Source organism: Lissotriton vulgaris, chromosome 5, assembly GCF_964263255.1.
Source record: "Lissotriton vulgaris chromosome 5, aLisVul1.2, whole genome shotgun sequence".
NCBI classification, from domain to species: Eukaryota; Metazoa; Chordata; class Amphibia; order Caudata; family Salamandridae; genus Lissotriton; species Lissotriton vulgaris.
The window spans coordinates 1,231,373,260-1,231,400,245 of NC_141693.1; the positions used below are offsets into that span (position 1 = coordinate 1,231,373,260).

General features: G+C 47.0%; 1 protein-coding gene across 2 annotated transcripts in view; it reads right to left on the bottom strand.

Moving 5' to 3' along the window:
- Nucleotides 1-3,995: 3,995 nt before the first annotated feature.
- Nucleotides 3,996-26,986, bottom strand: part of KDM5B (lysine demethylase 5B) — an 856,576-nt gene continuing 833,585 nt past the window's right edge. For both annotated transcript variants that reach the window (XM_086923073.1, XM_086923072.1), the window contains one exon: nucleotides 3,996-4,958. In XM_086923073.1, coding sequence (XP_086779199.1) covers nucleotides 4,821-4,958 — 138 coding nt within the window. In that variant the 3' untranslated portion in view covers nucleotides 3,996-4,820. The remainder of the gene's footprint in view (nucleotides 4,959-26,986) is intronic.

Here is a 26,986-nt window from a genome sequence, read left to right on the forward strand (position 1 = left end):
GTCCACTTTTTTCGAACTGGGGTGGTTTTCGGTTCGGTAGCTTTGGGAACCTCTTTCGGTGCTGAACTTGCTTTCGGTTCGACCACTTTCGGTACCGAAGGATGCTTTGGTGCAGGTGTTAATTTTTATGTTAAGGACATTTTGCTTTTCGCGAGCCCGAGTCGACTGGAGGCTTTTTTGTATTCTTCGCTGCAGAGCCAGAAGGCGGGGCGTCCAAAGGGTTTGGTCGGTGTGCACCTGGACCCTAAGGTGGAGGTGGAACCGAAGCCTCTCCCTGTATGGTGGGGTAAACAGGGTCGACGTCTGTACTCACGACCTGTTGACAAGCTGGAAGTTCTTCATCTTCGGATTGATCCTCGATTCCAGAAGCTGAATCCTCTGCTTCGGAAGTGATGTCTTCGTGCTGTTGTTCTTCGGCGTCTACTTCAATTGCAGCCTCGTCTATGATGAGGTCTGGTGTCAACGAAGAGGACTGCGCCATTACTCTTCGAGCTAGACGGTCCTGGATTATTTTCTTGGACCGGAACGAAGCGCAGGCCTCACAGTCTCAACTCTCGTGCTCTAGGGATAAGCAGAGATTGCAAACCTCATGAAGATCGGTGTGAGGGAATTAGTGTCCACAACGAGGGCACTTGTTGAAGGGTCTTCATTCCATGAGCCAAAGGCCCAATGGCGCAGTTGGGCCTGACGGCCCGACGACCTCTGGAATCAAGAAGTGAAGTCTCTATTCGACGCTGGTAACCGGAATCAATGTCGATGACGATGCCGATGGTATTTTGATTGATGTATGGATTCCAAAAGAGATCGGTAACGGAACCGAACAGTGAACACATCCGAGCCCGATGGCGGAAAAAAAACAATCTGAAGATGGAGTTGATGCCCATGCGCACTACGATCTAAGGGAGGAGTCATCCAACAGACAAAGACTCTTCCAAGACAACAACAAAGTGTAATCATCCGGGCCCACCACCAGATGGTGATCTAGTGCTGAGGCCCAATGTTATCCAATGTGGGAAAGGGGGCCTCTGGTTGGTGGCTGCTTGCAAGCAGGCCACTGGGTTCTGGGAGCAAAGCTCCAGGACATTAGCTCAGGTCAAATGGGGAAACAAAGAAGAACCAAAGGTGCACCCTAAGCTGCACAAGGGCGGCCGGGTGCTGTTTCGACATTGGGCGCCCTGTTTTCAATGGAGAACCTCCGGTTTGCAAAAGCACTGCAGGCTGGGGGATGAAGGTCTTCTGGGTGTGACCACCACTTCGAGAGGTAAGTTGGGAAGTTAGGGGTTGCTTAGGCACAGTCGGTTTGGGCACAAAAGGACGTGGGTGCAAGGGTGACTTTTGGAGTCGGATCTTCTTACCAGCTCCTGGTCGCAGTTAGGGGGCCTTCTGAACTTAGACTGCAGGTGTCTGCTGGAGGCAGGTCAGGGATGGCCGGATCTCTGGTCAGGATCCCCGGGGTGACCTCATGGTGTTTGCCCACTCGAGCTCGTGCCGTGGACGGCGGGTGCAGAGTGGTACGGATTTGCGGTTTCCGGCCAAGGCCAGAGGTTGCAGATGAACAAATCTGGTGTTCACAGGAGACAAAATCTTTGTAGTTAAAGGCATGCAGGTCCTCCGGGGTTTTCGAGGTTGCTGGCTGCAGGACACACCGGGATTTCACAGGAGCAGGTTAGGGATGGAGACAGGCCGGTAGTGCTGGAGCCGTCAGTGGGCGTCTTCCTCATGTTAGCTGCTGCATGGCTGTTCTGTCCTACTTGTACTTTCTTCTTGTCTGAGGAAGCAAGGTTTAGGGGTGCTCCTAAATACTAGATCTAGGGGTGTTACAGGTAGGTAAAAGGCAGGAACCGATGGTCCCCTTCCCTGGTGGATACACCCCCTATTATGCCACCCTCCAGTGGGAGAGGGGCGTAAGCCTGTCCCTGGTTGGCTGAGTACCCCCATCTTCAAGATGGCGTGGACTGAGTTGTGCTTCACCTTGCCTCCACCACCTAAGGGGTGCAGTTGGCAGAGGTGGGCACACCTCTCTTCCTCACTTGTTTTTCCTGCCGGTTCTCCTGCTCAAAGTGGGGGTCAGAACCAGTGGGGGCCAGTTGCTGAGAGCAGCAAGAGGCCTGGGGAGTAGCATTCTCAATTGCATGTGTGATTTTCTTGAAGCTTTGGTCGCATTTAGGTGACCCATGGAACACAGCGTTCCTTTTTGTCAAGTCTATTAACGGGGCACGAACTGTGGCAAAATCATAAATATACCTGGAACAGTTATTGGCCATGCCAAGGTAGGGTAGCAGCATGGTCACATTTTGTAGCGAAGTAGTGGATAAGGCTTGTAATTTAGCCAGATCTGGTGTCAGCCCCTTTTCGAAGAAAATATGCCCAAGTAATTTGAGTTTTATTTTGTGAAACTCACACTTTACTGCTTTCAAAGTGAGATCAGCATCAGCAATCCGTATACTTGCGTAAGGGCTTTGTCCTGTTCCTTTAGAGTGTGCCCCAAATACTAGTATATCATCACTATAATTAGGCGCTTGTATTATACCGCTAATGACATCCTGAAATGTTCTGCAGTTGATGACACCCCCAAAACATAGTCTTTTTTTAACTTAATAAAACATTACGGGTCTAAAAGGTGGCAATGTACCTGCAGTTTTCCTCTATTTCGAGTTGATGATACTTTAGCATCATTCAGCTGTGGGATCATATCTGCAATGTGCAAACCAGGATGTTGTTCTCTCTCAATTGCCTTCTTAGCTTAACACATGTCAACACAGATGTGCACGGCACCTCCACTGTCCTTTTTGGGCACTACCACTATGGGTGAAAACCCTTGTGTCGGGACAGTAGAGCGTTCAATTATATCAGGTTTTAACAGCATTTCCAGTTTTTTCTCAACAGCTTCCTGCAAGTGAAAAGCAATTTGATGATGCCGTTGAGCAACAGGGCAAATGTTATGATATGAAGTTGTACTTCGTCTTATGCTTTCCTAGGCCATGACACAATGACGGGCCAATATTCAGTTTTGCCGGTATTGGCTGGAAGTGGCGGCTTAAAGAACATGGTGGCATCATAACCACCTGTGGAATTTCCTGCTTTTGAGAGTGGGGCTTGCTCTGGGGCCGTCGGCTTCCCGCTTGGACCTGCTCCATTCTTACCATCTCTGAGCCCCAGCTGCATGCTTGCATCAGTGTTGTTGCAGCCGATCTGATGTTGTGTGGCCTCTTTCATCTTAGGCTGTGAGTAACTGTTGGTATCCTGTACAGGGTTGTCACCACTCTCAACCTTCTGCATCATACCTGGATTTCACTGCTATTAGCGTTTCGTGGCACCTGGATGATTCAGCTTTTGGTGCGCTTGTCTGCATCAGGGTTTCGCAGACGTTCGTGCTTCTCTGTACATGGTTGATGCTGCCTTTAGAGCTGACATGCTGTATGTATGCTGCCTCTGTTGTGTTGCGGCACAGCACCTCTTTTAGTCATACGAGCATGTTACGGGCTGTGACTGAACTTTCCGTAGGGCCTTTGCCTTCTTCGAAAGTCTTGCACTGGCTGGAGTGGCTCTTTTCTCCACATAGCCAACCATCGACTGCTTCACTCCGACTGAGGCGCACATGGCACACATGATCAATTTGATGCACTTCGGCAAGCTCTCATGGAAAGCACTCTCGTTACTTTGGCTTGATCCGCTAATTCGTCTGTTGTTTTAGCGTCCTCCCCAGCCTAATATCTTGCAAATTACCACGCCACACAAGAAGCTCTGTGGTGCACGTCTTCATTCTTCACAGTGCAACCTTTAACTAACTGTACGCACTGCATCATGAACTTTATTAACCACACCCAGACACACCCAAACCATTACATCATTCTTCTAAGAAGTCCATGAGGGACCAGAAGGGACCTCCTATTCATATTAACAAGACACTATAGACACCCCATGTCAGCACCCCGTATTTCACACAAGAACACAAATGAATGCAAGGTAATACTTGGTAAATAACACAACACTGATTTTACAAGGTAACCAAGGGTTTATTTCACAATATAAACTGCAACATTTGATACAAGCTACCCCCTAAAAAGGGAAAGCCAAAGTACAGGTGTGGTTTTAACTTCACAGATCTCCTGTCTGCTACACCACAAATTTGTCAGTTACACTAAACCCTAAACATCTCCGTTCTGTATACCAATCAATGCTAAAAGCACCAACACGCCGTTTAGAATTCAATTCCAGCCACTGAAACCAGACATACCGGTTATTGCTCAGATAAATAAAACTAGTCTACAAAAAAAAATAACAAAATGGGTCAAGGTGTGGGAGGGATATTGGGTGGTGTGGGAAGAAACAAAAAGGGTAACAGGTTTTTTTAGGATGCTGTAAGGGGAGCAGCAATTCCAGGGAGGATTTAATAGTATTTGTGGACCTGCTTTGTTCTTCCCTTTCCAGCACCAGAGACTTGAGAGGAGTGGCTTGGTGAATCCCATGCTGAGGTATGAGTGGTAACTCTGTACATTAAAAGGTGCATGTATCAAAGACTCCAAATCACTGAAAACCCTGGCTGGAGAAACAGGATAACAGACCCCGCCCTTACTGCCAACACCACCACAAACTGCTCGTAAGAAAAATATACAAAATTGTCCAAAAAAGTCTGTCTTTTGTAAAGAGTTCTGAAAAATGTTCCCAAGAGGGTAGAAATAGCACCAATTGCAGTCTTGCAGTAGAACCTAGTCCTGTGGCTGTTGCAAGGGATAGGAGGAGGGGTGGGAGGTCAGGAGTGAGCAGGTAAAAGGGAACGAAACAATTACTAAAGTCCTGAATGTTTTGCAAAATAAGTTCTATTTTCGTTTCATAACATTGTTTGCTGTGCACCGAATGCAGACATAATCTTCCTTTTCTGCCATTTCTGAGGTAACTCCAACACAGACCTGATGAAACCATTGGTTGCAACTGCCGTCACATTGGACCCAATCTACCTAAAGATAAAGAGAAAAACAAATAACCTGAGAATTATTGCAGAAATATTATTTTAAGTGCTCTATTGGAAATTAGCGGCCATATCTGTCAACATGTCGTTCAATTTGAAGTCCACAAAAGAATAAGTTACTTACCTTTCTTAAGGGTCTATCTTATTGATACCCTAACCACATATTCCTTACCTTGTAAATCTTCGCTGATGCTATAGAAACGAAAAACTTTTGCAGTAGCTCCTGCCCGTTGACAGGTAGGGCCACAGACCTCTACTGAGACTTCGTCCTGTCTCCGAACAGGACGACATGCAGCTGTATAAAGGAGCTACCCAAGCACACTGATGCCTGGTGAACCCGATAAACGGTGCCGAACCGGAGGGCAGCAATTCATATTTGAACCCGAAGGCGGAAAAAAACAATCCAACAATAGAGTCGATGCCCATGCGCACTATCACCAAAAGGAGTCACCACCTACCTCTTTACTAGAAAAGACTTCTTTGAACAAAAACAAAGTGCAAACATCCGGACCCAACTCTAGATGGCAGGCTATGCAAAGCATGTGATCTACAGCTCACATGAATCAACATTATCTTTTATTTGAAGTGCAAGCCAGCTAGCTTGGGACCTGATTAGAACATAAAAGTCCACTACATAACAGAAAAAAAGGGGCCGGTTGGTGAGGAACCTGTGGTCAGTATTCACTAAAAAGAGTGTAATTGACGGGTAGTACCCTTCTGATGGATACGTCTACCTACAGATGCCTCACCTTCGGAACCAACCCAAAAGCAAAGCTCCCTGCAATGAGAATTGTTCGGGGAGCAGACATTACACAAGGAAGTCTTACAGGAGCAAGCTGGCAAAATGGTCCTCTGCTAAGTTGTGCATTAATTTAGTTGTGCCGGGTGAAAGAATGGAAAGATACCCATGTGGCTGCCTGGCACATATTTAAGACTGGAGGTCCCAAGCTAAAGCAGTTGAAGCCTCCTGATGTTGTTAGACCCCTCAGCTACCTTTGACACAGTCGACCAGTCGACCACCGTCCATGGGATTCACTGGCAATGTTCTTCACTGGTTTTATTCCTGTCTTTCTGCCAAGCATCAGTATGTTCATCAGGCCACCTCCAGGTTGCAATATATGCCCATCACTTCCAGAGTCCCTCTGGGTTCCATATGGTCCCCTGTTATCTTCAACTCTATCTAGAGCACCTTGGGGTTCTACTTGCAGATGACAGCATCAAGGTTCACCAATATGCTGATGATATACAACTCTACATAAATGGTGCAATGTAAAAATTATACCCCCGTAAAATGTGAATGCGAAATGATGGGCTCCAGATTATCCCAAATCTCACAAATATCCATAGGCCTTGGGCAGAATGGGGCACAGTTGAAATGGTGGGGGGCCCTGAAGGATTGGGGGTCCCCACTGCAGTGCTTAGGCTGCAGGGGGCTGTGTCATGCCCCTCTCTACATGAGTCTCCTCTGCTTCAGACATCAAACACCTACAACACTGCCTCCACTTCATCCTGATCCGGAAATCCAGCACCTCAACGAAGGGAGAATTTCAGTTATATGCACAAAAATGACAAGTAATAAATAGTACAAATTTGGCTCAATGACATGAACCTTGACGGTTTAGAACCCCAATTTTAAATCGCATGCCAAGTCACTTGGATTCACTCTGGATATTGACATCACCATCAAGGAACAGACTGCAAAAACAAACATGACCTGGTAGCAGCTCACTTGTCTATGAAAAAGAAACTATTTCTTCCAGACTTCAGAACTGCTGTTCAAACCCTCATATCTTTAAATCTGGATGGTGGTTAACACCTACAGGAGCACCCCATAATTACATTTTACGCGCCCTGTGCTGTTGGAGCTTCACTGACTCCCCTGTTGGCACATGGTGCACCTGTGGCCAGACACCGTCAGAATGAAAACCAAGAAGTGCAAAAAACAAAAAAAAAGCCATCAGGCTTTTTACATATATGTATCTAAGATCAGGAACAACATCCTTGTACCCATCCTGAATACCTGAACACTGCATCAATTCAGGAACGAGCAGAAGATGCATCTCTTTAAACAACACTACATCACAATGAATAGCCAATCGAAAAACCAGCAACCTCTATCACTCGTTGACTTTATGTTCATATTTGACTCTGTACAATGTTCAGTTGGCTTTTGGCTAGGTTTGTGCTACAAATAGTGCATGCATACATACAGTTTTTAGAGGTCAGCCTTCATCTCAGTGGGGAGCTGCAATTTCAGGACTTGTGCAACACACTGAAACACAACTGCAAAGTAGGCACCATAAAGACTAATCCAAGACAGAGTTCAGAGAGGTGTCTCAGCTACTAACATTCTGCAAATCAAGATACAGGCATCAATTTAACAAGATAAAGCAAATTATCTGCCTTTTCATCATGCAGAACACATTGGAGGCCTTGAATGATGGGTGATTATGACCCCACAATGTCCTCCATCCACTTCAACTATTATTACTGAGGCTGTTAAACTAGAATGTATAGTCCATCACCCTTAGCAATTGTTTTGGTAATTGCATACCTCTACATCAGACAGGCTCTTGTAGGCGCACAAGCACTTGGCAAAGCTGTTAGCGGAGCAGGATGACTTCGATTGTGGTCAGTCAGCACCATAGGAGAGAGAGAGTCACCTGGAGGCCTCAATGGGTTAATGGCACACCAGAGGGAGGCGGAACGAACAAACTGCAGCTTGGTGTGCTTGAAACAACGTGCTGCTGCGGAGTAGATTATGGCACAGGAAGCATCTTCTCCGAAGAAGTTATCGGATCAGTGTTAGACAGAGGTTAGAGTTAGGTGTCATGACCACCAAATGGGCAATCTATTGCTGGAGTGGAAGCCTCTGGATTTCAAGGAGCTATGGTTGTGATTCCTGTTTTTGCCCTCGACATTGCCCTAGACGTACCCAATAACAGCTATTTTGACAGAAACAGACCATGCTTCTTGTTGTGTCCTGCAACCCAGAACTGTGCCTCACTGTCTCCGAGGGGCTTCGGGTGAGCAAAGGACATATGCTGCATGAGTCTTGTTTGGTACAGATGCATCATAAGCAAACGTCTTGTGAGTGTGCCACTGTCATACTTCCGACATAGCTTGATACAGGTATTGTTCTAGGCAGACATCCCTACACACTGCCAAAGTCTTGTTGATGTAAACCGAAATTGGTAGTTATACCAGCTTCACTTTATCAAATCTGTGCCCCACTGTAAGAGATTTTTCTTTAGATCCTGTGACAATCAGCAGCTACTGAGCAATTCACATTAGTATAATCTTTACAATCATTTACCACAGTCGTTTCATGGCTACAAAACTACGAAAGAACTGAATTGGCCAACCAAATTACTATTTAGGAACCTAAACTACCAGGGAACAGGGTCAATTAGTTTAGGTTCGAAGAGTTGGAACCCGGACAAAAACTTAAAATATAGAGTAACATATTAAATTGGAAACCACAAATGAAATGCCCAGTTAGGGCAACTACTACCAACAAGACATATCGAAAAAGTTGCCTTCCATAGCAATCTGGTAGATGATCTAGATACCTGCAGGTTTCTCACTTCTTGAATATCTACAGGCATCAGACAGGATCCATAAAGATTGAATTGCTTTCTTATGCCAGTAGGTGGCGCTGGCTCTATCTCTGCACTGTGGGGTGGGCAAGTGGGATGTAACTGGCCCATATAGCACCAAACTGGCACATCGGTGTCACTTCCTTAGTCATTTATCGCATGCACGTAGAGGCAAAGACAATTGCAGCACAACAAAATACATTCTACTAGCAGATTCCTCACCTCTTGAATAGATTATAGAGCAGTACCCCCTTACATGAGGTGTGTATGACTGAGTGGTCAGGGAAGAGAATCCTGAAGCATATCTAATGCAAAATGACCATGCCTCTTGCTTCAGCGTATCAGAGGACAGTGTTAAGCAGTTGTTGTACACAGTCAGCAAATTAATTCACACACTTAAAGACTGAACTTCAGATCAATTGTTTTTGTATAAAATATTTTTTTAGTTATTTTGATTCATAGAACCAAGCAAGCATGGTACAGGTACGCAATAAGTACTTTACAGTAGTAATACAGTCTGTAAACAATTGGAAGGGTGCATTGGAGAAGTTGCACAATCCTTTTTGGCAGGAACCACAGGAAGAAGTGGTGTGTCTGCTGGTCTCTTCTTGTAAGGAATTGCTTCCACATGTCCAGTTTTTTGATTGATAGACCTTTTTATGTTTAGGATCTGGTCTAAACAGTTCTTCCTCCTCTACAATCTTCTTCGGCGTCGATTTTTGCTTTAAGAGTAGTTATTGAGTCCTGTGGCAAATTTTTCGGTGCCGAAGGTGGTTTCGGCTTGGTAGGCTTTTTAGAGGGTTTAGGTGTCTCTGTATCAGGCCTTGGAGTCTTTGGTACCGATGTTGGAGATTTCGGCGTGGAGACCGGGCTTGTTGGCCCTGCGGCGCCGGACTCTGGCTTTCCATCTTTATTTTTTGAACCGGAAGGTTTCAGAGTCAAAGCTTTCCGATCCGGTACAGTTTTTGGCTTCGGCACTGATGTGTCTTTTGGTTTGGGTGCCGAAGGATCTTTGTCTTTGGGCACCGAAGGGCGTCTTGGCTTTGGTGTCGAAGAGTCCTTCGGTGTCGAAGGATGTTTCGGTGCCAATGGAGGAGGTGAAATTGGCACATGTGGTTTCTTCGGTGCCGAGGCACCGGAAGGCGTAGTCTTTTTCCTCTGAGCCGAGCTCGAAGGCGGGGCGTCTGAGGGTAGATTTCGGTCTCGACTGGGCCTCAAAGACTTCAGGAGCCAGATCGCCAGATTCAATTGACTTGGATCTAGATGTCTGACTTCTCCATTGTTCTGCGTTAGCATGGATGGTGTCAGGCACAGTCTTTGGTGTGGAACTAGAGAGAGTTCTAGTAGCGTTGTGAAACGGTTGGCGTGCCCATGTGGGAGCTACTAGAATAATTTTGAGAGACTGTTGTAGCTTGCACACTACTAGTGGTATTAATGGGAGTGGCGGAAAAGCGTACGCAAATCTGCCTGACCAGTTCATTCAGATCGCATTGCCCTTGGACAGCAGGTGTGGAAACCTGGCGGCGAAGGTTGGGCATTTTGCGTTTTCGTGTGTGGCAAACAGATCTATGTCTGGGTGACCCCACTTGTGAAAGAATTGTAGAAGAACTTGTGGATGTAGTACTCATTCGTGAATCTGTTGTGTCTGTCGACTTAACAGATCTGCAATCTGGTTGTCAACCCCTGGAAGGTGTTCTGCTAGCAGGTATATGTTTTTTGGAATGGCCCATCTCCAAATGTTTTGTGCAAGCTGGGACAGTTGCAGAGAATGTGTGCCTCCTTGTTTTTGAATGTAGTAAATGGCTGTCATGTTATCCGTGCGGATTAAGACAGCTTTGTTCTGTACATGTACTTGAAAGGACTTGAATGCTAGGAATATTGCTAGCAGCTCTAGGTGATTGGTGTGGAGCACTTTTTGTTGAGTGGTTTAATTTTTCTGAGTTGTATAGTGTAGGAGATGGGCTCCCCATCCTGTCAGGGATGCATCGGTTGTGAGAACTATCTGTGGAACTGGCTCGAGGAACTGCCGCCTTCTGGACAAGGTTTTGGTGTTCCACCAGGTCTGTAAGTTGTCCTTGAGACTGGTTCCAATGTAATGCTAGACATTTCTGCAGTGGACGCATTTGCAGTCGTGCATATGGTACAATAAAAATGCAAGATGCCATCATGCCTATTAGTTGCATGAAAACTCTGGCTGGGAAAGAGAGTTGGTTCTGAAACCTTGTGATTAAGGTTTGAATACTATGCACCGTGCTGGACTGGGATACGCTAGATCTGTAGACCTGTTTATTGTGGCCCCTAGGTATTGATGTACATGAGATGCGACTTGGTGTAGTTGATTGTGAACCCTAAGTTGTGCAATGTTTGAGATGTGTGTTGGACACACTGGTTGAATGACTTGGCTTTTATGAGCCAATAGTCTAGGTATGGAAAGACATGCATGTGTTGTCTTCTGAGATGTGCTGCTACTACTGCTAGGCACTTTGGAAACACTCTTGGTGCAGTTGTTACCCCAAATGGAAGGACTTTGAACTGATAGTGTTGTCCTTCTAGCACAAACCGTAGATACTTCCTGTGAGAAGGATGTATGGGAATGTCGAAGTAAGGATCCTTGAGATCTAGTGTAGTCAGGAAATCACCTTGTTGCAACAATCGGAGCAACTTGTAAAGTGATCATATGAAAATGATCTGAGTGTATATACAGATTGAGGGGCCTGAGGTCAAGAATTGGTCTTAGTGTCCCTTCCTTCTTGGGTATTAGGAAATAAAGTGAGTAAACCCCTGTCCATTGGTGTTTTAATGGAACTATTTCTATTGTGTCTTTTTGAAGCAATGATAGAACCTCTTGTTTGAGCAGAGCAAGGTGTTCCGTAGACATTGGACGCTGTCTGTGTGGTATATGTGATGGGGTAGCTGTGAGTTCTAGGCAGTAGCCATATTGGATAATCTGTCTTACCCACTTGTCTGTTGTGATGGAATTCCAGACGGGTAGGAACTGTGCTATTCTCCCCCCTACAGGAGTGGAATGCTGTTGGGGGGAGCGGAAGGAAGTCACTGCTTTGTGTTGGGAGAGGTCCGATTGTTGTTATTAACGCTTCCTCTGCCTTTGTTGTTATTACCTCTGTAGCCTCATCTAAAGTATCCTCTATTGAAGGATGATTGTGTAGTGTTTTTAAAAGAAGCTGAGTTGTCTGCTCCAGCTTGTTTGGAGCCTCCTCTGTAAAAGGAGCGACGAAAGGAGCCTCTTGTTTGAGTGGACTGCAAAGCTCCTTTAGATTTGGCAGTCTCAGTATCTTTTTTGATTTTTGCAAGTGCTGTGTCTACAGCTGGGCCAAAAAGCTGCTGTTGATTAAATGGTTGATTTAATATGGTAGTTTGCACCTCTTGCTTAACTCCCGAGATGCGTAGCCATGCATGTCGTTGAGGAGGACACTAGTGTTTATTGCTCTAGACGCAGTGTCTGCTGCATCAAGTGCACACTTGATGGGCGCATTAGAAATTAGCTTACCTTCTTGAATAAGGTCATTAGCATGTTCTTTATATTGGTCAGGTAGATGCTGTAGGAGTGTTTCTATCTGATCATAATGAGCCTGGTCATATCTTGCAAGGAGGGCTTGTATATTAGCTATGCGACAAGTGTTACCTGCTTGGGCAGCTATTTTCTTGCCTGAAGCATCCATCATTTTTGACTCTTTATCAGGAGGTGGTGCATCACCTGATGTTTGTGAGTTTGCTCCTTTTCTAGCGTTGGAAATGACTAGCGAGTCTAAAGGTAACTGTCCTTTAATGTATGCAGGGTCCCCAGAAGCAGGCCTATATTTCTTTTCTATTCTAGGTTTTATGATCCTAGCCCGTACAGGGTCTTTAAACACTTCTGGTGTGTGTTTAATTACTCCTTTGATCATAGGTAGAATTTGCACTGACCTCTGGGCTTGCTCAAAAGTGTCAAGTAGAAAATCCTCTTCTGCCTCATCCGAGTGCATTGTGACCCCATGATGGATGGCAGCTCTATTAAGTAAGTGTCCAAACCCAATATTATCTTCAGAAGGAGAAGGTTTGGATGGGTATGCATATGGATCAGGAATATCTGGTACATTCTGTGGAACATCTGGTGGGATTAGGTCCTCCCAGTCAGGTGGATCTGTTGGGTAGTTAAAAGGGTCATTTGGGTCATTCCCTCCCCCCATAATATCATCATCGTCATTATTATGAGGTGTATGTTGTAGTGAGAAATGAGGTGGAGAATTTTGAGGTGAAGAAAGAGGAGGAGAGATAGATGGAGGTACAAGAGAAGAAGGGCGCATAGGTGATGTAGCAAAGTCCTTCTTTACAGGCACTGGATGTGGAGGTGCTGTATCCAATTTCCTCTTTCTGTGCGGCCCCGTAGACACATGTCCTGTGTCTGGGTCAATATAGATTTTTTTCTGTCGAGGATGAGGGTGAAAAAGCTCCTCTTCCTCATGAACCGCTTTCAGTGCCGATTTTTTTGGTTCCAAGCGTGGTTGTGTCTTTTGTGTGTCTTTAACCTTAGGAGTTGTGACAGAGTCCTTTGGCGTAGATCTTGGCTCCGAAGATCTTGGCTTTGGAGCCGAAGCTGGTTTAGTCGGCGTGGAAGCGTCGGAAACAGTCTTTTTTATACTCTGAGCCGATTTATCTTTTGAAGTCGACTGTTTTGGAGTTTTTTTCGGAACCCGGACTTCTTTCGGGTTTCGGTGCCGATGGAGCTGGTGGTACCGGCACATGCTGTTTGCTCGGTCCTGAGCTACCGGAAGGCTTTTGTATTTTCTTCGGAGCCAAGCTCGAAGGCTGGGCTTTTGAAGTAGTTTTTTGGTTGCGACTGGGCCCTGGAGGCGGAGTGTTGACCTTGGCCTTCGATTTGTGTTTCGGAGATGGGGCAGGGGCAGTAGTACTCACGCGTTGACCCGAAGGTATGGAGTCATCGGAGTCGTCTGCCCCAGATACGATTTAGAGATCTTCGGAATCTTTCTCGGGTATATCTGGACCTTCGTCGAAGATGTCGTCTGGTTCTGGAGCTGATCTCTGCATGATTTGTCGACGGGCTCTTCGATCTCGAATAGTCTTCTTGGTTCGAAAGGATGCACAGGCCGGACAGCTGGACTCGTCGTGTTCTGGTGATAAGCACAGGTTATAGACCTTGTGATGTCACTGTGCGGGAATTTTGCTCCACACAGGGGAAATTTCTTGAACGGAGTCCTTTCCATGAGCTGTAGGCCTCACGGCGTGGATAGGCCCAACGGCCCGTGTCGACGACCGGAATCGAGCTGATGGGATGTAGTCAATGTTTCTTGATGTCGAAGGAAAATGCTACTTACCAGTATGCATCTGTTCTTGGCATGTAGAGCTGCAGAGTTACACACTGTGCATAGATCGCCACCTAGTGTTGGGCCCGGATGTTTGCAGTTTGTTGTTGTCCTGAAAAGTTCTTTGGAAGTCACAAGATAGGCGACTCCTCCTTTGGACCACATTGCGCATGGGCATCGGCTCCATCCTCAGATGTCCATGTAAGCTGTATCTAATTAAGATAATACTGGAACAGACAAGGGTAGCCGGGGAGGCGGTTGGGTGTGTGTAACTCTGCTGCTCTACATGCCAAGAACAGATGCATATTGGTAAGTAGCATTTTCCATTCTAGGCATATGAGCTGCAGATTACACACTGTGCATAGACTGGATAGCAGTACCCTCTCTTAGAGGCAACCACCTCTACACAATAGTGTTTTGTGAATGTGTGCGGTGTAGACCCTGTAGCTGCTCTGAAGATGTCATATAGGGGAATGTTCCCTAAAAATGCTATTGAAGCCCCTATTTTTCTTGTAGAATGGGCTTTAGGAGGAGCAGATAAAGTATGTTTAGCTTTGTGGTAACAAATCTGTATGCGAAGGGAGGTCCCATTAGCCGTGTGAGAACAATGTTTAAATTCCACACAGGTGAAGGTGGCACTCTAGGAGGAATTATTATTTTAAGACATTCCATAAAGGCTTTAATAGCAGGCACTCTGAACAGAGATGGATGCTGTCTGTTTTGCAGATATGCTGCTATTGCAGCAAGATGCAGTCTAAAACACAAGTAGGTTAAGTTACATCTTTAGAGGTGCAACAAGTATCCTATGATGTGTTGAATAGACACATCTAAGGGGTTAATATTATTGTTGTGACAATATATTACAAAGCATTTCCACTTGGCTGCATAGCATGCTCTAGTGGTAGAGCGTCTAGCTTCTTTTATGATATTCATGCAGTCTGGAGGAAGGTGCAGATATCCAAATTCTAAGACCTCAGGAGCCAAATTGCTAGGTTGAGCTGAGCTGGGTCTGGGTGCCTGATGTCTCCATTGTTCTGTGTTAAAAGGTGCGGGGACAGGTATAATTTTTGGTGCGGTACCACAGACAGTTGTAGCAGTGTTGTGTACCACGGCTGTCTGGCAAACGTTGGAGCAACTAGGCTGAGGGTTAGAGAATTCTGCTGTAGTTTGCGTACTACTAGTGGCATGATTGGTAGAAGTGGAAAAGCGTACGCAAATCTGTTTGACCAGCTCATCCATATTGCATTGCCTTTGGACAATGGGTGTGGAAATCTGGCGGCGAAGCTTGGGCATTTGACGTTTTCATGATTGTCCCCACATCTGAAAGAATGGTTGAAGAACTTTCATATGAAGTTCCCACTTGAGGGTTTGTTGTGTCTAACGACTTAACAAATCTGCTATGGTGTTTTGTACTCCTGGAACATGTTGGGCTAGAAGGAATATGTTTTGAGGTATAGCCCAGCGTCATATGTCCTGAGCTAGTCGAGAAAGTTGTAGGGAGTGTGTTCCGCCCTGTTTCTGACTGTAGTACATGGCTGTCATGCGGAATAACAAAGCCTTGTTTGACACTTGTTTTTTTAAAGCTTTCAGTGCTAGGAATATAGCTAGTAACTCTAGGTGATTGATATGGAGAAACTTTTATTTTGGTGTCCACCTGCCTTGCATGGTGTGTTGCAGCAGATGGGCTCCTCAGCCAGAGAGCGATGAGTCCGCTGTCAAGACTATTTGGGGAACTGGCTCTAGGAACGGTCACCCTTTGGAAAGGTTTTTGGTGTTCCACCACTGCAGAGAGCGATAAGTCCGGCCGTCTACCAACACTAGGTCTGTTAATTGACCTTGAGCCTGGTTCCATTGACATGATAGGCACTCTTCTAGAGTACACATTTAAAGTCTTGCATGGAGCACTATGAAAATGCAAAAGGCAATCATCCCTATGAGTTGCATGAACACTCGTGCTGAAAGGGAGTGTTGTGGCTGAAACTTTGTGAGAAGGGTTTGCATGCTTGCTATCCTTACTGGAGTGGGATAAGCTAGCGCTGTTGAGGTGTTTATTGTAGCACTGAGGTACTGCTGTACTTTGGATGGCTGCAGGTTAATTGTGAACCCAAAGTTATGGAGCAGTTGGATTGTGGCGTGAGTGTGCTCCACACACTGGTTGTATGAGCTGGCTTTTATGAGCCAGTCGTCGAAGTACGGGAAGACATTTATGTGCTGTCTTCGTAAATGTGCTGCCACTACTGCTAGGCACTTGGTGAATACTCTTGGTGCTGTTGTGACTCCGAATGGGAAAACTTTGAATTGATAGTGCAGGTCATTATTACAAATCTGAGATACTTCCTGCGAGCCTTGTGAATGGGAATGTGGAAGTATGCGTCCTTGAGATCTAGAGTAGCAAGGAAGTAGTTTTGTAACAGGAGAGGAAGGACTTGCTGGAGTGTGACCATGTGAAAATGGTCTGACTGTATGTATATGTTTAGCGGTCTGAGGTCTAGAATAGGCCTTAGAGAGCCGTCCTTTTTTTGGAATAAGAAAATATAGGGAGTAAACCCCCTTGTTTTGTTGGTGCAGAGGAACTGGTTCTATTGCACTTTATTCGTAATATTTTTACCTTCCTGTAGGAGTTCATTGGCCCTATTTTTATATTTGTCTAGTAGATGCTGCATTATGGACTCCAGCTCATCATAATGTGCCCTGTCATATCTTGCCAACAACGCTTGGGTATTGGCAATACTCCAAATGTTAGCTGCCTGTGACGCTGTTCGTTTAACAGAGGCGCCAAGGAGCTTAGATTCTTTGTCTGGTGGTGAGGCCTCACCTGATGTTTGTGAATTAGTACCTTTACGTGCATTAGACACTACTAAAGAATCTAGTGGTGCTGGACCTTTGATGTAAACAGGGTCTGTAGGGGCAGCTTTATATTTTTTCTCAATGCGAGGGTTGAGGACCCGAGCCCTGACAGGATCTTTAAAAACCTCTGTTGCGTGCTTAATGACGCCTTTAAGCATTGGCAAAATGGCAGTAGACCTTTGTGTGTTATCAAAAGTGTCTAAAACAAAATCTTCCTCCACAGCATCAGTGGGCATGTCAACCCCATGGTACTGGGCAGCTCTTTCGACTAGTATGTTAAAACCTATAGTGTCCTCTAGTGGGGAAGGCCTGGAAGGGTATACATCATCTTGTGGGATGTAAGGCACTTCAGGGGTGTTATAATCATCCCAAGGATTAGGTGACTGAGGGGGGACTATTGGTCCCTGCTGCGTCATGTGCACCCCCCCGTGTCATCCGAGTCTGTATCCACATCATCATCTGGATTAGTGGATGGTGTAGGAGAATGATGTGGTGGAGGAGGTGAGGGAGGAGGAACAGTATGGGGAGGTGGTGGAGAAGGGATCCTTAATAGAGAGGTTGCAATGTCTTCTTTGGAGGAGGAGGAGGTGCTGGCGTTTCTAGTGGTCTCCTCTTGGAGCCAAGAGCTAGTTGGCCCGTCTTAGGGTCTTTAACAAGAGTTTTTGGTGAGGATCTGGTGTAAAACGTTCTTCTGTATAGGGCAGATCCTTTGGCGTCGAAGTTTTCGGTTAGAGGTATTTTCGGCACAGAGTCTGTAGATGGTCTAGGGTCTTTTGGTTTAGAAGTGTGACTTTTTGAAATGTCCTTTACCGGAACATGTTGTTTCGGTTCTGGGTGTTTCTTCGGCTCCGAAGCGTGTGAGTCGGGCCTTTGGGTGGTTTTTTACTCAGCTCCGAGTGAGGTTTCGGCATGGATGAACCGCTGCCAGTCTTCGGCGCAGAGTGCTTAGGTGTCTGAGGCGGGTGTGTCAGTGAGGAATCCACAGGCAGATACAGTATCTACCAGAAAAAGCGTTACCGAAGGTAAGTAACTTGATAGATAGATAGATACATCTGCCAGTGGATTCCTCACCTTGTGAAAAGAGTCCCACAGCTGTCCCCACTCCCGGAGGAGGGTGTCCACTCTGCTATACCAGGAAATCTTGGAGGACAGAGCGCGCAAAGTGGCCGTCCCTCCTCACTTCGGTATCCAAGCAGTAATGCTTCGCTAAAGTGTGGAGGGAGGCCCAAGTCGCGGCTCTGCAAATGTCCTCAACAGGTACACCTCTAGACAACGCAGAAGTAGCAAACTTTGACCTGGTAGAATGCGCTCTTATACCCTCTTATACCCACAGGAGGGTCCTTACCCGCCAGAGAGTAGCAGATCTTAATGCATTGAATAATCCACCTGGAAAGTGTGCGCTTGTGCACCGCTCTACCCTTCCGGCAGCCAGCAAAACCAACAAAAAGCTGGTCATCCACCCGAAAGTCTTTTGTTCTATCAAGATAAAAGGATACCACCCTCTTAGGGTAAAGACAGTGCAGTCTCTCTTCCTCCTTGGGAGGGGGAGGATAGAAGGTCGGAAGGGTAATGGACTGCCCTAGATGGAAGAGAGTCACCACCTTAGGCAGAAAAGCAGCCCTGGTCCTAAGAACCATTCGATCAGCATGAATGGTCAGGAATGGGGGCTTAAAACTAAGAGCTTGGATGGGGCGTGGCTTGCAAGGCGATGTGAGCGGACGCGCTTTGACGGGGCTCCCGCTGTCGACGGCCTTTATACGCTATTAAAGCGGAGTAGGGGGGCCTTGAAATCACCCCCGGAGCTCCTTGAGGGCGTTGAAGTACTGAGAGCTGGGGACTGTCCGGCAGCCCTGCAGGGAGACGCTCATTGAACAATTGAGGCCAATGTATCCACAGGATTACTTAAACATTAGTTGGACAATTTCTTTAGAAAGAGTATATTCAATCTAGTAACACGTAAAGCAAAAGAGAGAAGAAGCACACAGCCAAGAGAAGTTATGTTTAAAATGAATTGTATTTGAGTAAATCACAAAGAACAAATCATGGGGACAAACAATAGAACAAAACTTTAAATCAAGGTCATGAAAAGCAGTGTATTCATATTCACTCATCAATTCGTAACATTTCATCAGCTCCTAAAAGAATTTAAATGAAGAAGACCAAACACAACAGATGTATAAAGGTGTCCTTCAGTGCGAGAAAGCTGAGGAGTTGATGACTTTGGTCGACGTTTCGGTCTTTTCTCTTTAATATTATAAGACCATCATCAGGACTTAGTATTTCATCAAGTAAAAACCTCTTCAGTGAAATTGGTGTCTGGGACTGATCTTCCAATTGGGTATATTTTGAACAGAAGAATCTGCCAAAGCTTTTATCAACAGTTGGAGTTATTGAAGCGATGTCATAATCCTGGTATCTTTATTTCCAGGTAAACTATTGTGTTATTTATATGAATCAGAAGAGAGCCTCGAATTGGTATTCTCGCACTTCCTCGTAGTCTCCAGTTGATAAGACAACCTTTGTTGTCAGGCTGACACTGCACGCATGGCACACCCTAGGTACCCTCTTCAGTTCTGGGCTGCGGCAGACACGAAGACAGCAGGAGTGGCGATATTGTGCAGGGATGGCATCAGGCGGCGGGAAGACAGACCCTTTCGGGGTGGGGATGGGCGCTTTCTCAGAGTGAGTGTCGAGGTGGGACACCTCCGCTTCACGCTGTGCAACATATATGCCCCCAACAAAGCGCAGGACCGCTACCTCAGAGACCTCTTCCGAGACAATGTGCCGCAGGGCGGGCCCTCGCTTATTGTGGGGGGTGATCTAAACAGGGTCTGGTGCCCGGAGATGGATCGGAGTGAGGGCTCCTTCAGTGGTGCTGGGACAATGTCCTCAGCGCTACGCAAGCAGAACGCAGACTTAGGGCTGTTCGATGTGTCGCGTTATTTTTCCCCGGGCAAGAGGGAGTACTCATTCTACTCACATGCTCATATATCTATTCTCGCATTGATTATTTGTTTATGTCCCATGATCTCTCCCGGGATGCCTTAGGAGTCGAAAAGGCCGATATCTCGATTTCTGACCACGCTCATGTGGAATTGCTCCTGCAGAACCCAGATGCTTGTCCTCCCCAGGAACGGAAATGGTGCGTGCCGCCAAGTATCCTCCGAGATGCAGCGAATGTCGAGGACATACGGGGGGGGGGGGGCATTACCTCCTACTTTGAGTGCAACGACTTGCCGGAGACGCCCTTCCCGGTGGTCTGGGACGCCTTCAAGGCCACGATACGGGGACATATTACGTCCCTTTCGATCGAGAGGTCGCGAGAGGCGCGAGCGGTGGAAGACAAACTGACGGATGACCTGAGGAAAGTGGAGACACAAGATCAGGGCGGCTCTACTCAGCAGACGAGGAGACATCTAGCTAATCTTAGAGGCCAGCTCAGGATGTTGCGCACCAATAGGGCAGAAAGTTCCCTGTTGGCTTTAAAACAGAAATATTTTGAAGGGGGGGACAAGGTGGGGAGACTATTGGCGAGGAGATTGAGGGCCAGAGTCGCTAAAGCCCACAAGGCTAACGTTCAACTGCCGAATGGGACCAGGGTCGTGGCGGCGAAGGATAAATGCCAGGCTTTCAGGGATTACTATACATCACTCTACTCGGAGGAGAAACCGCCTCCTGAGCTGGTGGAGGAAGTGTTGGGGCAGTATGGTGGGGCAATACTGCACCCCCACTTTGCGAAGCTCCTGGAGGACTCGATCACACAGGAGGAGATAACCACAGCTATCCGAGAGCTCCATCTGGGGAAAACACCGGGCCCGATGGGCTCCCACTATCCTTCTATCGCATGTTCCAGGCGCAACTTGGGCCTTACCTTCTCCGGCTATATAACTCTTTTACTGAAGAGCAGGGGCCATTCCCAGACATGGGATTGGCCGAAAATCTCTTTAATCTTGAAGACTGGGGAGGACACCACACTGTGCTTGTCGTACCGCCCGAAAGCTTTATTAAACACCGACTTTAAAATCTACACCAAGTTGCTGGCGAGGCGATTGGACCCGCGAGACACGGCTACCGAGGGTAGTAGCAGGTACCAAGCGGGGGCTTGATGTTGAGGGCGGTGTGCCAATTGTGTCACCATCTCCCTCCCGAGGTCTATGGTGTGATAGAATCTCACCTGTCAAGTGCATTTTAATTTTTGCGTGGTCTCCAAAATTGCGAGTACCTATCATTTTGTTGCACTTTTTTTACATAACTTTTTACTTTCACGTCCTTTGGTGGGGTGGGCCTTCGCGTGTCCATACCTGCGGGGTTTAGTACACTATAGGTCCTGACAAATGCCAGGTAAATTAACACCAACATTGGCAGAAACATGTTGACCAGCACGTAAATCTATAGGAAACAAGCCATTCAATCTATTTGGCTCAGTTTTCCTACACATATTTTAATATGTTTTATTGATCAGGCAATAAAGGAATTTTTTGATACAATTAAGACATTTTTAACCTCACCACTTACACTTCCTTTATTCACCTATACAACCACCTAGCCACTCACGACTTCACATTATCCGCTCCGCAGTACATCTGGCGTTGAAGCACACTGGGGTGGCACTCTGCCACTCCCAGTGGGGCCCAATGATGAAGCATGTCACCGACTAGGTCGGTGAGTGAGGGCTTTCTATAACACCAAATGGGTATTGTTTTTCTCTTAGTGCTCTGAATCTCGCCTTCCAGATGAGCTACGAACACTCTTTTGTTGTTGTTTTTGAGGCGATTGGACCCCCATATGCCTGGCCTGATAGACCCTGACCAGGTGGGTTTCATACGTGACCGGCAGGGGGCTGATAACGTGCGTAGAGTGGCACATCTTGTAGAGAAGGCCCATCACTGGCAGATCCCGGCCTGCCTCTTCTCGCTAGACGCCGAAAAGGCGTTCGACCGGGTGGACTGGTCCTTCCTCCGGGCGGTCCTCCACAAGATTGGGATCAGCCCAAAGATGGTCACTAGGATTATGGGGCCTTACATTGCACCGCGGGCCAGGATTCGAGTGAACGGTCAGCTCACTGAGCCATTTAATATAGGGAGAGGAACCAGGCAGGGCTGTCTGCTCCCGCCTTTATTATTTACCTTTGCAATTGAGCCACTGGCGGACATGATTCGTCAGGCTCCTGACATTCATGGCATCCCTCTAGGCGGCCAGGTTCATAAAGTGGCGCTCTTCGCCGATGATCTCATCCTTACACTTACTAAGCCCCGGGAGTCCTTGCGGGCGGTACATTCTACGCTTTGCCTCTTTGAGCGTGTTTCGGGCCTGAAAATCCACCACAGCAAGTCCTGGGCGCTCAACCTTACCATCCCCAAAACAGAAATCCCCCTTCTGGAACAGATAGGCCCCTATCGCTGGACGGAACAGCATATCCGTTATCTTTGCTTGCAGTTGACCCCCTCGCTGGATGGCTGGACACATGTCAACTGCAGGGAATGCCGCAGATCGGTCCTCGCGGATCTGCGGAGATGGAAATTGCTTGTGTCGTCATGGTTGGGTAGAATCAATGCGCTAAAGATGTCCATCCTACGCAAGATTCTTTATTTATTCCAGTCTCTCCCCACTCCCATCCCGCTGCATAATATAAGAAGTTTGCAGAGAGATTTAACCAACTTTATCTGGGGGGGGGGGGGGGGGGGGGGAAAGAGGCCACGTTTCACCCAGGCACTCCTTATGGCGCCGCGGGATCGGGGGAGGGGGGGGTCAGGCATGCCCTAATTTGGTGGAGTACTATTGGGCTGCCCATCTCCGCTTCATAATCGAATGGGGTACTACGGAGAGTGAAAAGGGATGGCTGCATATGGACAGAGCCGTGACTGGACGCACCATCTGGGATATGGAGTGGAAACATAAGGCGGGGCGATCCCCGAGCGCCTACTTGGAGGTGCCCACGAAAACGGTGCTGGAGATATGGGACAGGATAGCGGTACGTAGGGGCCTCACGACCTTTCCCTCTCCGCACACCCCAATTGAAGGGAACCCGTGGTTTCCACCGGCTCACCGCACTAGAGCCTTTCATAGGTGGCCTCAGGGCAATTGTAGGGTGCTTACGGACCTCTTTGAGGGAGGCACCCTTGATACCTTTGTACACTGCAGGGAGGAATTCCGACTCCCACCTGAGGCTGAGATGCAATATGCTCAGCTGAGGCATTGGGTGCTGGCAAATGAGACGTACCAGGCGGCTACTCGCGCTTTTACCCTGTTCGAGCGGCTAGCTGGCTCTTTCACAGAATCAAAGGGTCTGATCTCGAAGATTTATCAGATTCTGCAACACCCTCAGGCGCCTACTTCGGGTACAGACATCACATCGGCACAGTGGCTCCGTCTGTGGCGCGACATACCTAGAGTATATCATAGCATACCGCAACAAGAGAACGCATATAAAATTATGACTCAGTGGTACTATACACTGCAACGATTACACAAAATGTTCCCGACCTCCTCTCCTGAGTGCTGGAGGTGCCGATCTGCGACTGGGGATTTTTTTTTGCATGTATGGTGGTCCTGTCCCTTGCTTGCACTCTTCTGGAAGGAGGTCCTGAGTCACATCAGGGGGTCCTGGGGTTTCCTCTGCCTGAGGCCACTAGCACAATATTACTGGATGTCAAACCTACGGGTCTGCTGGCTCTGACCCGGAGCGATTGGACACTAGCGCTTCAAATGCTGGGAGCAGCCAGGTAGCTCATTGCCCTGTATTGGAAAAAGACCGAAGCGCCGCCCATTGCTGCATGGTTCGTGAGGCTCTGGCATGTCATAACAATGGAGCTCCTTTCAGCTAGATTGCAGGCTCGCGACATGCGCTTTAAGGCGGTGTAGCAACCCCTGGTGAAATATTTATGCACAGTAGAACATGCGCGACACATGCCCCCTAAGCTTAGGGCGCTGCGTTTGGTAGAGGACACTGATCTCCCCTACATTGAACAGGCTACTGCTATAGCAGCCCTAGTGACCGAGATATAGAGTCTGGCAGGCGCTGCTGATATCCCCATGGTCTGGTGCGATGCTCTCACCCCCGCCTCCTCAGCTGTACTCTAGGCCCCCTCTCTACTCTTTCCTAATTCTTTCTCATTCTTTTCTTCTGTCTTCTCTGATCTGATGCCTCTCTTTTAGGCACTCTGTTACAGTTCGGACCCGTCTGGTCCTGTAGTTTCACCAGTTCTAGTTCTTTGACCCCATTCGGCCCTAGGGGCCAGGCTATCCTTGGCAGTGACTGCCCGGTATACACTGGGTTATTTAAGACGCGGCCGGCCCTATCGGGTTGTAGGCAGAACGCTGTGTATAATGCTACTACTTGTGTGCACTGTCAATGTTTTTTAATGCATTTTACTTCACGCGGCCGGCCCTTCCATGGTTGTAGGCTTATCGCTGTGTGCATGTCACTCCTATGCGTACTCCCTGTTTCGGGGGTGAAATGAAAAGATTTGAATATAAAACTAAGAGCTTGAAGCTCACTTACCCTCCTTGCCGAGGTGATCGCAACTAGGAAGACCATCTTAAAAGACAAAAGCCTCATGGGACACTTGTGTAAGGGTTCAAAGGGAGAACCCATCAAGAATGTTTAGACAAGATTTAAGTCCCATTGAGGTACGATAAATGGAGAAGGAGGGAACTTATTAGTGAGGCCCTTCAGAAACCTCAAAACCACAGGAGATTTAAAGAGAGACGGCTGATCCGGCAAACAGAGAAATGCCGACAACGCCGAAAGGTAACCTTTGACTGTGGCAACAGCAAATCCTTGCTGTGCCAAAGAAAGAGCAAACTGCTAAATATCGGACAAATGAGCCCTCAAAGGATCAATAGCCTTCTCCCTACAACAAACTTAGACCACCTATACGAATAGATGGACTTGGGGGAGTCATGCCTGGCTGAAAGAATGACATCCACCACATCGTGAGGGAGAGAAAAGGAATTCAGGTTGCCCCGTTCAATCTCCAGGCATGAGGGTGTAATGTCTGGAGGTGGGGGTGTAGAACCTGCCCCTCCATCTGAGAGGAGATCTACCCTGAAAGGGAGCGGGTGAGAGGAGAGGTGGAGTAGGTCCGTGTACCACACTCTTCTTGGCCAATCCGCGGCAACCAATATGACTTGGGCCCGGTCCTGACGAATCTTCCTCAGAACCTGAGGAAGAACAATAGTTACTTACCTGTAAACAGGTGGTTCTCCAGTATTGGTGTCTTTCATAGATTCACATGCCTGAATCATTCCCCGTCGTCGGAGTGGGAGCCCCACGGTACATAAAAAAGTATGCCAAAAATATATAGCAAGTACCAGTTATACTAAACCAGGAAGTAAAGTAGCCCCAGATACAGTAGAAAAAACTTCCACATTAGTGACCATCCCTTTCATTTTGTATAGCCCAAACTGCAGCCAATCAGGCGACAGCACCCACCAGAAGGTTCTCCCCAGATGCTCAGGCTGTCAGATTTTCTCGCAGGGAGTGATAATAAACCAATGTATCCTAAGAGCCTCTGAAGGGGAGGTGGGCGGGTGCATGTGAATCTATGAAAGACACCCATACTGGAGAACCACCTGTTTACAGGTAAGTAACTATTGTTCTTCTCCAGTATTAGGGGTGTCTTTCATAGATTCACATGCCTGAATCAGAGTAGACAGCAGTAAATATCCTTGCTAGTCAGACGCCATAGTAACCCAGCTTGTAAAACTGTGCACATTATCATGAAATATATAAAATGCATTAACACAGTCCGAAGCATGATAAAATGCATCTAGTGAAGAATGTTCACACTAAAAACGGTATCCTAAGCGTCTGACTGCAGGAAAAAAGGAGGTGGGAACAGAGGCTCACCTTAGTTGAAAAGATTACATAAAACTGCTTGACACATGTAAACATCGGTCTCACTGGCTGCAACCAACAGTAGTGATTGGTGAAAGCATGCCTGCTAACCTAGGTTGTCGCTCTGCCGATGTGCTGGAGAAGAACTCCAGCAAACAAAGCAGTTGAGGAAGACAGTGCCCTGGCAGAGTGCGCTCTAGGGGCTGCTAGCAAAGCTGTTTAACTTGTGCATGGCAAAAAAAAAAAAAAAAAAATCGATCGAAGCAGAGATCCATAATGCAACTGTTTGCCAAGATCCTGTTGGGTTTTAACTAATCGTACCCTAGTTAATAACTAATTGATCGGATCTGCGAAATCGAACTATCCCACGAAAATAGAACATTTGAAACTTCTCCTAATATCAAGAGTATGCACAACCCATTTGTTGACAGTGGTGGAGGAAAAAGATGCCTTTAAATTAACAGGCTCGTTCCGAAAGAAATTTCGGAGGCACTGAAAGTATGAATTCCGGAGCAACGCGAACCACCACAGAGTCATAGTGAACTGTATGAAAGGGCTGAAGAACCGATAAAACCTGAACCTAACTGACTCTAATAGAGGAATGTCAAAGCTAAGAAAAAGAAAATGACACCTTTCAAGTAAGTCATTTTAGATCATCACTGAGGATAGGATCAAAGGATAGCACATGAAACTGCGCTAGTACCACATTGAGATGTCTCGATGGTAATGGACTAATTGGCGTAGGAAAAATATTCTGAAAATTCCTTTGAAGGATTGATTTATATCTCTTGAAGAATAAAAAGATGTGTTCCTATCTGGTCGGCATCTGGAACTGCTGCCAATAAAAAACTATCAGAGTTGCACGAGGCAATCCTGAACTTGCCAGCTAAATGTTTCTGTTTAAGGAGTAAAAGGATGAAGTCCAGCCGAACAATATCAGACACCGCAAAAACACTTCCGTTTGAGACCGTGTCCCTGTTATGGCGAACACCTCCTTGCAAACCGCAGGGATCTTTAGATGGGCGAACCAAAGGTACTCAGGGGCAGGCCCCTGACCTCAAAGATGGCGGTTCCTGGTGATAAACCTGGCCGCTCTGAAGGAAAAACAGATCCGGAGGTGGACACGACTGAATTGGTTTGCAATCCGAATGGAAAAAAGAGAAACTCAGTAAACCAGTTTTGACGAAGCCCTCCGGGGTAAAGAGGAACCCTCGACACCACTATCTTGTTCTTCCGCAGAACTTTGGGACCCAAAGGTATCGGTGGAAAAACGGAAGCAGATTGAGATCAGTTGGACGACAAACACATTTCCCTGTAAATCTTTGTGGGGATGCCTCCACCTTCCGTCGAAGAAAAACTCACTCGAGAGTGGAAATTGCCGTCTTGCTGAGAGTGCCTGCCAGACTGTTTC